General features: G+C 35.6%; 1 protein-coding gene across 2 annotated transcripts in view; it reads right to left on the reverse strand.

Moving 5' to 3' along the window:
* Positions 1-3371: 3371 nt before the first annotated feature.
* Positions 3372-13588, reverse strand: part of LOC120774233 — a 72778-nt gene continuing 62561 nt past the window's right edge. For both annotated transcript variants that reach the window (XM_040103694.1, XM_040103693.1), the window contains exons 2-5: positions 6133-6383; positions 4075-4185; positions 3853-4005; positions 3372-3793 (exon numbers count right to left, since the gene is read on the reverse strand). In XM_040103694.1, coding sequence (XP_039959628.1) covers positions 3677-3793; positions 3853-4005; positions 4075-4185; positions 6133-6357 — 606 coding nt within the window. In that variant the 5' untranslated portion in view covers positions 6358-6383 and the 3' untranslated portion in view covers positions 3372-3676. The remainder of the gene's footprint in view (positions 3794-3852; positions 4006-4074; positions 4186-6132; positions 6384-13588) is intronic.

A 13588-nucleotide genomic window follows, 5' to 3' on the forward strand; every position in this document is an offset into this window, starting at 1 on the left:
TCGCACACATCCTTCTAAGAGTATAATAAATTTGATTAATAGAAATTATCATTCTTCCGAAACACCGTAATTTGATAAGAAATTTCTTCGATCGAAGTTGTCGTAGAATTTTAGATTTTCTGAAAGATACCTCCTACTATGCATGTATTTTTGTTGCAGTAGATATTAAGCTTTCAAACCCGCACTGCGTCTTATTTATAGCAATGTATGTCGACGGCGAGAAGTCGTAACGCTACTGCATGTCAGTGGAAAACTTTCGAACTTCCAACACAACTGACACTGCCGCCACACAATCAGCTTACAGTGTCAATATACCGCAACGCGGAGCAAAGTGGCTTCGCTTGGTGTACCATAAGCTTGCCACCAATGCAATGTTCAGTTGTTCTCGCGTTGGTTTCACAGCGCTTCGTTTGCTTTTATTTTGCGAATTGTTAATGCACAACTTTTTTGTTGAACACACCTACCCACAAGCGCAATTGTATATACCCTACATATATATATATATATATACATCTATACAAATACATATACCTTCAATATAGAGCTGCTACCCGCAAGTGCTGCTACGGGTCTCTTGCTGCAGTCGCTATCGCAGTACTCGCATATATCGGTACCTCGAGTCAACCGTCAATTCGCACAGTTGCAGTTATAACCACAGCTGCAGTTTTACTTCGGCTACGACTCTGTGTTGGAGTTGCAATTGTAGTGATCCGTGTGCCATTCGCTTAAGTTTGGTCCATTTGTGCTTTTGTTCGAAGCTTGACAAACATTCCACTCTTTCGGTTTTCTTTTGTTTTTTGTTTTGCGGCGAAAAGTTTCCTGTCGGACGGACTAACAATACATTGAAGTTCTTGCTACAGTGTGTAAGTTTTGGTGAATATTGCCGAAAGTCATGGACTATAACAAAATCTGATGAGTCGACGTTACCAGAGAAAGGTTCTGCGGAAGATTTATAGTCTTTGGAGCATTGGCAGTGGCGAGAATCGCATTCAATGGAACGGTGAGCTATATAAGATGTTAGCGAATTAAAAGACAGCGGTTACGCTGGCTAAGTCACTCTAGCTCTGATTGTTTTCGAAGTAGTGCTCGGCGGGGGAAGCAAAGGAAGAGGAAGACCTGGCTTTGCTTGGAATCTCCAATTGGCGTCACACTGCGAAAACGACCGGCGCGCTGTTGTTAACTCGGCTATAACCGCGTAAGCGGTGTCTACGCCAGTAAAGAAGAAGATTTGACGAACCAATTAATTCCATTTAAGATCCTTGAAACACCTTTTATGACAGCAGTTACAGGTCCGATTATACCCCCAATAACATAATTCTCGAACAGGCCGAAAGAGTTGATAAAAATATATGTCCATGAGTTTTCACTTGGTTTTGGCTTAATATATGTACTTACCAGGAATTGGTCAGACAATCTTGATACTCACCGATTTCAAAAAGACGATACACAATGTCACCCTGCGAAACAAACTATTCAGTTGCCTCAATGAAAATTCCTTGGATTTATCATATTAAAACAAGATGAAACGTTAATAGTAAGCTGCACTGAAGTTTAATACCTTTGAGGGTTATTTTTATGGCATAAAAGGGTAGAAAAGAATCATTATCTTGAGTTTGATCGATCTGACAGCTATATGCCATAGTGGTCCGATCTGAACAGTATGCTCAAACCTTAGATAACAATCTATGCCAAATTTCGTGGTTTGAGTTCAATCGGACAGTTTGTAGGACAGCTATATCCCATAGTTACCCGATCTGAACAATTTTTTCGAAGCTTGTAGCACTGGCTTGAAGAACAGGGTATATTCAATTTGCCATGAAGTTTGCAACATCCCGAAGAAAATTTATAAATGATCAGCGGGACAAACAAACCGAACATTTGGAATGAAGTGCCTTGAGCTTCAGTATGGACTTTGAACTTTTTTTTTATAGAAAGCCTTTTCATTTGACGAAATTTCTTCAAAACATTTGGTATAAGATATTATCCTAGACAAGGGTGCAATCTTCAAAAAATTCAGATCAGATCACTATAACATATAGCTGTCATATGAACTGATCGATTAAAATCAAGTTCTTGTATTAAACTATATTATTTTTCAAGGCTATTTCAGCTGTGGTACAATTGAAATTAAGGTTTTCCCTGCTTTTATAATATTTTAAGTCCAGAAAATTGCATTCAGGTATGGCGTAAGACCACTGTGCGCTTGCAGAAGTAAGTCATGTACGGCATCGCTAGACAAAAAAAAAAGCGGCAAGGCAGTTGTCTCGTGAGTATCGAATTATGACACTTTTAGTGGTTTTTAAAAATTGCAAAACTCTTACTATAGTGCAAACACTAGTGATTTGATTTGCGAGTGTTGTTGCATCGGCAACTACTGGCTGCCGCTTATAACTAGTATGTCTGTTGTAGTTGCCGGGCATTGTGCTTTCGTTGTATAATTTTATGTTTTTAAAGTTTTAATTCTTCTTGGCTGACTATGTGTGACTGCTGGCACATCCCAGACGGGATAAACGAACCCAAAGTTGCTGGCATGCGACACGATGATGTCTTCAACAAAGCATGCGACAAGTGGCAACGGCGACAACAACATTTCGAATGACAACGACGACGACTATTGCCACCAAAAGTTTATCAATAAAATTCTGACATAAACTTTTTAATTTGATGTGTTATTATCTGGTGGATGTGTTGCTGCTAAAAGTGAGCTACTAAGTGTATATACGTGTGTGTGTGAGTATGTGCATAGTTGCTTAAGTTTTGTAAAGAAAACGTCTACGCATCTGGGTATTAATGTGTTGACACTGGGAATACGCTAGTTTACTCACGCAACTACAAATGTTTAAACGTATGTACTTTATAACATATTTTCAAAAAGTTTATTTCATCCTCGTTTAAGAGGTGACAACATTTAGCGCTTGCAGTAGAAATTTACAACGCAAAGTTGTGTGGTTGCTTTGGATATTGACAGTTAACTGTAATGCTGTTAAGGGAATACGGCATGGTAAAGGGACCGTGAAATTGGTTATTTCCTATAAAAAAAGGTTGGCCTTTCGGAAATTGATTTGAGTTTTGGCAAAACCAAAAAATTGTGTGGTACGGCTGTACGCTAATTAATCGTTTTTCGGCCACCAGCAATATTGTTATTTACCATATTAGAATTTAGAATTTTATAATCATTACAATTGCCATAATTTCTGATTTTATCGTTTGTAATAAATTTCTTTTCCCAACAACTATTTATGTAAGTAGTTTCTAACTGATAATGAAAACAAAAGTTCGACCAGGTTTTATTAAAATATTTTTTATGTACAAAAATAGTGAAATTTGTTAGTTTTCATATCGTTTAATTTTTTGTACGTAAACAATTTCTATCACAGAATAAATAATTGCCAACTAAACCGCCTACAATATAAAAAATTCTTATCGACTGCATACTTTTTCATTAAAATAGGCAAATAAAAATGTAGAATACATTCTATACAAACTACAAATTTACCTATTATTGATTTAAAATTATGAAATTTTTTAATATTTAGCAGAATATTCTAAAAAATTATAAATACAAAAAGTATTAATGTATTTGAGCATACAGCAGCTTCTGAGACTTAAATGCATACTTATTTACAGCTTCCTCTTCGGCGTAAGGTATGTACAAACGCACCTGGTAAACTTCACCTCAGCCAGCGATAGCCGCTTTCAAGCCTTTAATTTTATTCACCTTCTCCACACCGACACTATTTGCGAATTGTTTGCGTGCTTCATCTTTGTATTCCTGTATGTTGTAGTGCGATTGCTATGTAGAAAAGAAATCAACAATTTAGTGATTTTCAGTAAAAAAAAAATGTTTCTTACATTAAATGCATCCTGGAACTCGATTTTGGTCAAACGCTGCAAACCACGGAAGTTGCGCCCTAAAATGCGTCCCAATTCATAGCGTGACACTCGGTAAGCTTCGGTTGTGGTGGACATTTCCGCGCTGCCAGACTGATCTTCATCGCTTATTTTCTAGCATTGAAATTATTGATAATAATTAAAGTTTACGGTGATTATAATAAATCATTTAATTTCCATTACCATTGTACTCGTGTGTGGCCTTATTGTCGCTTTTGGCGGCGCTGGATCGCTGAATCCTTCATTCAATAAATTGTAAACGTCGCTAAGTGTGTCTCTTGTGTCAACATATTGCTGTAATTAAAGAAATAATGTCATGACGGTATTAAGAATGAAACGTATCAAAAACGAAAAAGCTTTAACTTCGGTTGCACCGAAGCTGTAACATCATTCATAAATTAAAAAATTGTCATATAAGAAATATTATTAATAATAATATTATATAATATTATTTCGATTGTTCAGTTAGTATAGTAGTATGTATTGGAGAAGAAACAGCTGAAAGACATGTTTATATATATACAGAGAGGTAGACGGGCAGACTAAGTAAATATATAGCCATAATTGTAATATTACTTCAGTTAATAAAGAAAGGCTAAGATCGGCAAAGCTGATCCTTTGGTATTTATGTAATTTAAGAACAGGGAACTTCATGAAATTATATATTATATAACTTATTTATTTATTGTTATGGATATTCAATCCTGACGGAGATTTTGGTACTGCTTTTGAAGTCTATATCCCACCACGAATTCCACACCGAATTTGTGCTCCCTTATATGACATTAGGCCGGACCGGACATTATAGGTGCATACCCCTAAATCATAATCCTTAATGGTTCACTTTCTTTCGGGGCGTTTTTTACGTGGCGAGTCCCAAACCCAACACACAAGCCTGGGCGGAAAAATGGTTCACTTTCTTACTTTAGCTCGCCTTCAAACGGATGCTCTTAGGCTTCCTCTGGGTAGCTGTGAGCTGCTTGAGCCAAATGTAAAAGAATCGTTGCTGGCCACTCCCAAGTGAATGGTGTTCAACTTCTACACATGGCTTCATCCTCCTTGAGAACTTCACAATACATATAGTATATAAAAAACTTACATATATTTTATATTATCTAGGAATGCGCTCGGTCTTGTAAAAAGAAATCCATTGTTATTGCATTTAATTGAATTTTGTATTTATAATTATCCTATTTTGATGAAATGAACAATATTCAGTTCAAAAACTTCTGGGGCGACTTTCAGTGTTGCCATTCTCATAGCAGCTCTCGTCTTTATTGGCGAAAAACTGGCACAGTATACAAATATTATCACAAGTTTGTTTTTAGGTGAATGTTTCAAAAGCAAAATCATACACCATCAGCGAAAATAAGTAGTAATCACTTGATGCCAGGTCCCAGGTCTTCTTGCTAATCCTTTCCGATGCGCGTGGACCGGCGTCGTTCTAATTGAACACAATTCTCTCTTATTAGCCAAAGCTGGCCACTTCGGGGCGATTGCTTAGGTTAGACGGCTTAATTTCTCACAATGCAGGTCTGAAGTGAAATATATCATATTATATAATTCCCTGCACATTCCACCACACAAATAGCAAAACCCTTCTTAACCGTTAATCCTTACTTAAAACCTTCAAAAATGGATCGATTTATTGTCTAACAATTCATATTACGTTTCAGAAAACGTGAAAATTTCAACAAAAACAATGGAATAAAAACATTAGAACTAATATGTATTTATTAAAACTAATCGAGCAACTTTTTAAATAAAAAAACAATTCGAATGGAATATGGAACTACTTTCCTGTATACTTGATTTTCTGTCTACGTCACCATTGTTTAGATATTTATTGATTTTTTGTAGCTAGATTATGGTTCAGTATACAATAATTTTAATTATATGAAGTGTATGTATATCATGTATATCGACCACCAAAATGCAAAACAACTTATTATCGAAGAAATCGATTTTGAGTTTTTTATTGCTCAAGATTCACTACATCATATTACATACTTATATGTAGCATAACATTTTTATCTTCCGCTGTTAGATATAACCAATATATAACCATTGTATAAGCAAACCTCAAACTATATTTCAATATGAATGGTATATCGTTCTTCTATCGTCTGTAAACTTATGAAAAGTGATGTGTATATGTGTAATATTTGTACGAAAATAAAATTTCTAAATAATTTTCATTTGCAACAATTTTTTAGTTAATTATATTATTATAATACTTACATCAACAAGTAAATTTTTCGTCGTCACCATTTTCTGAAAAAAGTCCCAAAATATGCCACGTTTTGTACGCGATTTTGGAATATCTTCCGGCGCTATTGTCTTAACTATTTCATGTGTTATACCATATGCATCTGTTTCTATATCCACTTCATCCGGCAACTGCGTATAACCTGTCACTACTGCAGACAAGACTAAGCACACCAAAAATAATTTGTGAGATGCCATCGCTTCTTAGTGATTACAACCAAAAACTGCAATGAGTCATTAACAAATATTTTAATCATTTATATTAATTAATTACGTTAAGATCAAATAGAAATAAATAACAACCTTAGTAGGTGATAACAAAATAATAATTTAATCAATCAAATCATAAAGCACTTTTCATAATAGCTCGATGTGAAACAGAATTATGGAAAAACAAAGATCGGACCATTAGCAAAAAGAGCAATGCAGCGTTGCTGTAGTGGCGTGTGTTCGTGGTGCGGATCACATTATGACACCGTAACAATGTGTAAAAGTCAGTTTATGTTTGTCAGTGTCATTGTTGCTCCACGTTTTTCCGATAATCTAAGCTATTTGCGAGCGTTATGTGCCTTCATGAGCAGCTCATTATTTTGGCATTTGACATGCATACATAAGTAGTACGTACATACATACATACATGATGTACGTGAGAAGGACACGCGAGCTAACAGAGACAACAGCAGATTTATATTCATGTAATTGACTATCATCGAATGACTTTGCTGTTGGCATTATACCCCTTGATCAAGTAACAACAATAAGCGGAATAAACCATGCAACATGCAATGACCAGCAAACGGTAACCAGCTACTAACGTGAACAGACATAAAAAATGTGTATGTTTTCATCCAATTCACGTACGCACTAACATATTCATTCATTCGAACGGGTGAGAAGCTGGAGAAAGGGGTAGTGGTAGTTTCTGCCACACAACAACAACAAGCGCTATGCAGGGGTATTAAGTTTTCGCCTTTCATAGTTGCAGCGATACGCCAGTGAATCGGCGAAAATCGTTTTGGACACGTTGTTGTTCTGGATGTATGCATGTGTGCGTGTATGTATATATGAATACGTAGTGCTGTTAAATTAGCAGCTGATTGCTCTGTTTGCCATGGATTCTGCATTGCCTGGAATGCGAAAACTATTGAGCATCATAGCAAACTGAATGCATAATTAATCATTACCCATACATGTAAACAGTCAAACAATCACGTACTCCTATTTAACCAATTACAAAACTAATTGAAATACGCATCTCTTATTGTGCTAATTGAATTAAAAATGAATTACAAATCACAAATGAATTTGAGAAGTGAGCATGAAATTTGATGTACCGAACGTAATTAAGCGTAATTAAGCGGTACAACCACAAACTATTCGTTTACGTTGTGTGTGTGTGTGTGTGTGTGTGTGTAAGAAATCAATTATTATTATTCTATTAATAAAACGAAATTAATTGAACGGATTTTATTTAGAATTAAATTTATTTTAATCTTATAATTTTTAGTGTGGGTTGAATTGAAAATTACATAAATGCATACATACATGAAACCTTAAAAGGTCACGTGACAGTATAAAATGTGATAATGTGTTTGTAATGTCTTTCAAGCGTTTAAAAGCAAGCAAATGTTAAGTTTCTATCCAGGCAAGAAAAATTATATGCAAAACTCATAGAAATTTTTTAAAGCTAGCATAAAGAGTATGTCTGAGGATACTGGAAGCACCATATTAAATGAATAAAAAATTATGTAAGCAATACAAACATGTTTTTATTAATTTTTTTAAACTTTCAAGTAGGTTTTCCTTAACGGGTAACATGGGCCTACGGGTTTCGAAAAATCGATAATTTTATTGCCTTATTAAATTCTACAACTCTAGCATTTTATCCCAAATTTTCAAGTTGATCTGAGTAATAATTTCGGAGAACTTGTGCACTCCAGGCTAGCGAGGCTAAGTGCGCCGTCTTTAAACGCGTTTTTTTCGAAACTGTGTTTTCGAAGTCGGTTGGCAAGATTTATGGGGAACTGCTGAAACGATATTCTTGAAGTTTAACACAGGTCCTTGAGATACAATTCTTAGAGGCTCAGACGAAGGACTTTTTTTCGATTACAACAATTTGAATGAAAAAAAGTGTAGGAAAATTTTCATTTTTTTGCAAAAATGTCTAGCAAATATACAATTTTCAGTTTATTTTTTTACTTTAGATGATCCTGTAAGGAGTTATCTTGCCAACGCGAGCGCATCTCTCTTTCTAGGGTTCACCGGAAATGGCGTCATAATGGCCCAGTTCCAAAGATTTTTTTCCAAAAATTTCAGAATTTCTTTCTGAATGATGTATGTTTGAAACAATAAAAAACTCGAACAAAATATTTAATTTTTTATATGAAAAAAAATTGTTGATCAAAGGCTGATTTTTACCCAAGGAACTCCATATAACCCCTTAATACTTCAGACATCGTATACCAGTAAATTTATATCATTGGGTTGTAACTGCTTAAACACGATGCATAAAGTGCCATTCCTATTCAAAACATTTATAGGTACTACTGTGAATCAATTGAAGTGATTAAATTGAAAGGTGAATTTTGTCCATTTCATCTCCATCAAAGTAATCCCCTACCGCTGCAATCCACTTATGCCAAGAAATTTTCCAGTCATCATTGCACTTAGAAAAATCCTCCGTCGTGATGGCCATCAAAGCCTTCACCGATTCAGCTATTATATCCTCAATTGAGTCAAAACGGTGCCCTCGGAGTGGTCATGTAAATGTGCTTAATAGCTAGAAGTTACACGAACGTAAATCAGGCGAATGCAGTGGTTGCGGGACGATATTAGTTGAAAATGTGGCGAAATGATCACACCTAACGAATGCAGTATGAAATGGTGCATTATGGCACTTCTTTCTTCAATAGATTCAGACATAGTAAAAATCGAAGAAATCACTTTTAAAGCCTCACAAAACGACGCCTATCTTAAATACTAATGAATATTTTAACGTGAAATTTAGCATAGATATCACTAACAGTACTATTAACTTACAGAAAAACACACGAAGTATAAATTAAAAGCAGTATACCTAAAATATTCCTCAATTAGGTTAGACTAGGTATTGGCTTGATCCAAAATCACTTGGACAGTTGTTTGAGCATTGTTTTATTCAAAAGCTTCTTAAAATGCATCACCTCATAGATTGACGAAGCATATTGATCTTGCAACGAATTTATTCAGGCGGTTAATATCAATTGCAGTCACTTTGCTGGGTTGAACAGAGGTATGTCTATCGAGATATTTCAATATAAATCTGTTAGAACTTAAGCACTGTTGCTTAAGTTTCAAATTAATAACATATACTCCAAAAGATGCACAAGAACACTAAATTTTCGAAGCATTTTTGGGTTACTTAGCTTGAAAATAGTTAGAGGCTCAACAACATTCCGCCTACAGTTATGTGTTACTTTCATATATTCACGGTAATTGCATGGAGCTGGCTTTAAGGCAAGCAACGCAATGTATGATAATTTAAGCAATTTCGTTGCTTGGCAGATGAAAACCCGAAAAAAATGTTGAAAAGTAATAACACGTTTTGTCAAAGAAAAGCATCACCCACGCTTTACCACTATTTTGTCACTACACTAAATTCAATCTGTTGCCGTATAACTACAGCTGTTGCCGCTATTCCTGGTCGCCAACAAATATCCCGTTTTTAGCTTTGCCCCCGCACGTTTTTTGTCTTTTTCACAAACTATTTTAATATTTACTTCTCACTCCTTTTATTATGCATAGCTGCTAGCTAGACTGGATGCCTGTCACATTTGCATACAATCGCTTCTAAGTTGCCACATCTGCCTTTTCATCCACTCGCCACAGCCTCATTATTATGAATATATGTTTTCGCAATAATAGTCTAGAGGCATTTTTTAAATTAATTTTCGCGAATCGCCTCTAACTTCATTTAATAAAATGCATTACAAACGCTTTTGTAGTTTTGACAATTTGTACAAACTTTTGCTTTATTTAATATTCCACTCTCTATTTATATCCGCATGCAAACATATGGCTTCTTTTATGGCCACTGGCAAGTCATTTTATATTAATTTTTCTGTGTTTGTTTCTAAAATAAATTTTAATTTAATTGAGTTTATATGTAGTGTAGGCAAGAGCAGCGATGGATAATATTTAATGTCTACATAAAATATACATAAATATATATTGTGTATATATACATACACATATTTATGTATATTCATTTGTTTATTTTCATTCACAAACTTATTCAAGCGATTATTATTAAATAAAACGTTTGATAAATTGAAACCTGAAATTGAAAATGAATTGACCCACTTTGTTTTAGTTACCGTAAAAGTAGTTATGATGACAAGTAATTGTAGTCATTAATTAATTTAAATCTTTGGCGCTGTTTAAGAACCAAAGGATAAAACAATAAAGGTCACACTAAAAAGGTCCCAAACTGACAACGAACCTTTTTTTTTTTTAAATTTGACTAACCGTTTCTTTTAACAGAGAAAATTTATCCAGATTTTCCGTATCAGATTTTTCCAATACATTGTGAAATTTCCTAAAACTTTCGATGACAGCAAAGTTGAGTTAAGTTCGAACGGCAAAAAAAATTATTTCAAATATAGCGACAAAAACCAAACAACATTCTCACATATCTTAAAACAAAACTTTTTCATCGCCCTCGAAATAAAGTCCTATTAAGCCAATACAAGCATACCGATGCTTAATCCAATTTTCTATACAGTTGTTATAAATCTCGCCTAGGATGGTCTTCAAAGCCTTCAGCGAGTTTTGTTTTTTATTTCTGATTTTGGTTCATTTTTGGAGTGTCATTCGTTAGATTGTTGGACAAATTTGACGTCATATTCATAAATCTACGATTTTATCATCATTGCGCTCTTGGAGCATTCCTGGATATTTCAGGATCATTAAATAACGTCTATACGGAATCTATACTGAACAGTATCCAGTCAACTGGTGTCGATCCTGTTATACAATAATAGTTCTAGAATGTACTTGAAAGGCAAGGCCCATAAGATAGTGGCATATGAGGACGGCATTGCCATCTTAATAATGGGTAGGTCTACAGACTATTAGGGGTATTATGATCTCCACGGAGGTTTCACCTTGCGGACACCTTGCGGTAGTCTTGGACAGTAAAGGAAGAAAATTAAGGAAGGCCAGCAATGTTTTATATGCGTGTAGGCAGAAGCGTGGAACAACCTGCAGTTTCTCTCCATCTCTCATGCACTGGTGCTATACAGCTACTGTAAGATCAATTATGCTTTACGGCGCAGAAGTATGGTAGACAGGCGTACGGGAATCCACCTTCCTGAAGCCAATGGAAAGGGTTGAAAGGTTCGCTGCGATGTGCATAACGTAAGCTTTAAGAACAACTTCAACGGCGGGTTTTGAACTGATACTAAACCTAGCACCTACAGACCTCTACGCTGAAACCCGGCAGCAAAATCGGCGGGACGACTACTTACTGCTGAAGAATTTACATATCGAACTTTTGGGTATAGCTTGGTAGGTAGTGGCGGTTGGGCAAACACCGACTACACGATCCCACTTTTCAACTGGGCAAAAAAGGTTCAAGGAAAACAAAAGAAAAATATGGCAGGACTATACTGTCCAGAGTTAGGCATAAGGCAACCTTTTAAGTTGCCGGACCACTGCAGTATCTTTCAAGCTGAGGTCTTTGCTATCGCAAAAGTCGCGGAACTGGCCTCCAATGCACCTGCAGGCAATTCTAGAGTCAACATCGACATCTAGACAGCTAAGCAGCAATGAAGGCAATCACCTCGTTCGCATATCAGCCAGAAGTGTCACTGAAAAGTATTGCGAGAAGCAAGCAACTTCACTTCTACTGGATGCCAGGCCCCAAAGACATCGAAAGCGTTGAGATAGTGGACGAGATAGCCAAGAATGCTGTATGGCTAACATCCGAAAACTTTATCAACATTGGGAAACCCATGCATGGTCTTTACAACGATTTCGACAGAAGCATGATCATGGATCGGAAGAAGGCAAAATTCCTATTGGCACTCGAAAGAAGAGACTGTAGAACCATGATGGAAATACTAACCGGTCACCACGTGGTAACTATACCGCAAATGTGGACCACAGATATCGTTAATTCATGTTTCTAAAAGTTTATAGAAAAAGGTGAAAAGTTGTTACATTTTATTCAAAAAGCAAGAGAATTTAGTTTACTCAATGCCGCTTAAGGTTGACTAGCGGCCCCTCATAGGTGAGGTTTATCATTACAAAGACGAGTAAGTTTTTCGACTAATTTTTTCTAGTTTGCTCAGAAACTAAGATAAATAATTTCGAATGTTTTGTTTATGTATTATATTTCAAAAATATATAAATTGCCCACAGGAAGCCCACAACACTTTAAGTACCTCAAATATTTACTTAATCAACAAACAAATTCGACTAACTAAACTCTAACAAATAAATATGGTATATTAACTGATAAATGACTAAACTAACCAAAGTAGTGAATTAGCTGCGAAAACATGGCTAACGGAAATATAATAAAAGAGAAAAAGCATTTGCAAATAGACTCAATTAAAAGTGTATGAAACTAGGAACTCACCGAATTTAATGTAGGCCCATTTAATAAACCGGTGAATGGTCACCAGCCACTATTCAAATAGAAGTGAATACACACGTTTACAAGCTTATTTATAATTTAAAATTACACAATTTTATTTAGAAATTCGAAACAATTTATTAAAATTAATGAATGAAAGGCAACATTAAACGAATTATCAAACAGCTAGCCATATTCTAATTGTGCGCGCATTCAAATATAATTAATAAACCAGCAAATTTCTAAATGTATTTTCATGTACTAAGCGACGAAACAGCAAAAAGTGAAAATACGGAGTAGCCAATATGCTGCAAAGGATTTCGAAATATGTTTTTGTTGCACTTATGTGTAGATGTGATAACCCCCTGCACAACATTAGTGAGGGAATATATCATATATGTCCTTTAAGCAATAACGCCTAAACGCTTCTCTATCCTCTTGTATTCTACTACTAGATAGCTGTACTTTGCGAAGCTCGGCAATTGATCGCAGGAGATCTAGTGATCTCTTTGCCCTCAGTACAGCTAGCCTGCTCTTAGTTGTGGGACTTTTAACAGGCCATTGCCATATTAGCGTCTATACGCTAAGGTTGGGAATCTGACCAAACGCCAATTTCAGAAGCTGTATGGAAAAAGATGGGATGGAAAAAACTTCTTTCTTGACTATTCCGCGTTTGGGAGGTTAAGGCTTTTGTACTTAGGACCCTTCAGACATCCCACTGAACTGGCGGCGGAAGAGAATCTTATTCTCTTAAAACATGCTTCGCTAAAGAGCGGATCGCAGTTTGGCTAGTTTGTGTTTGTTGGGTAA

Source organism: Bactrocera tryoni, chromosome 4 (assembly GCF_016617805.1).
Source record: "Bactrocera tryoni isolate S06 chromosome 4, CSIRO_BtryS06_freeze2, whole genome shotgun sequence".
NCBI classification, from domain to species: domain Eukaryota; kingdom Metazoa; phylum Arthropoda; class Insecta; order Diptera; family Tephritidae; genus Bactrocera; species Bactrocera tryoni.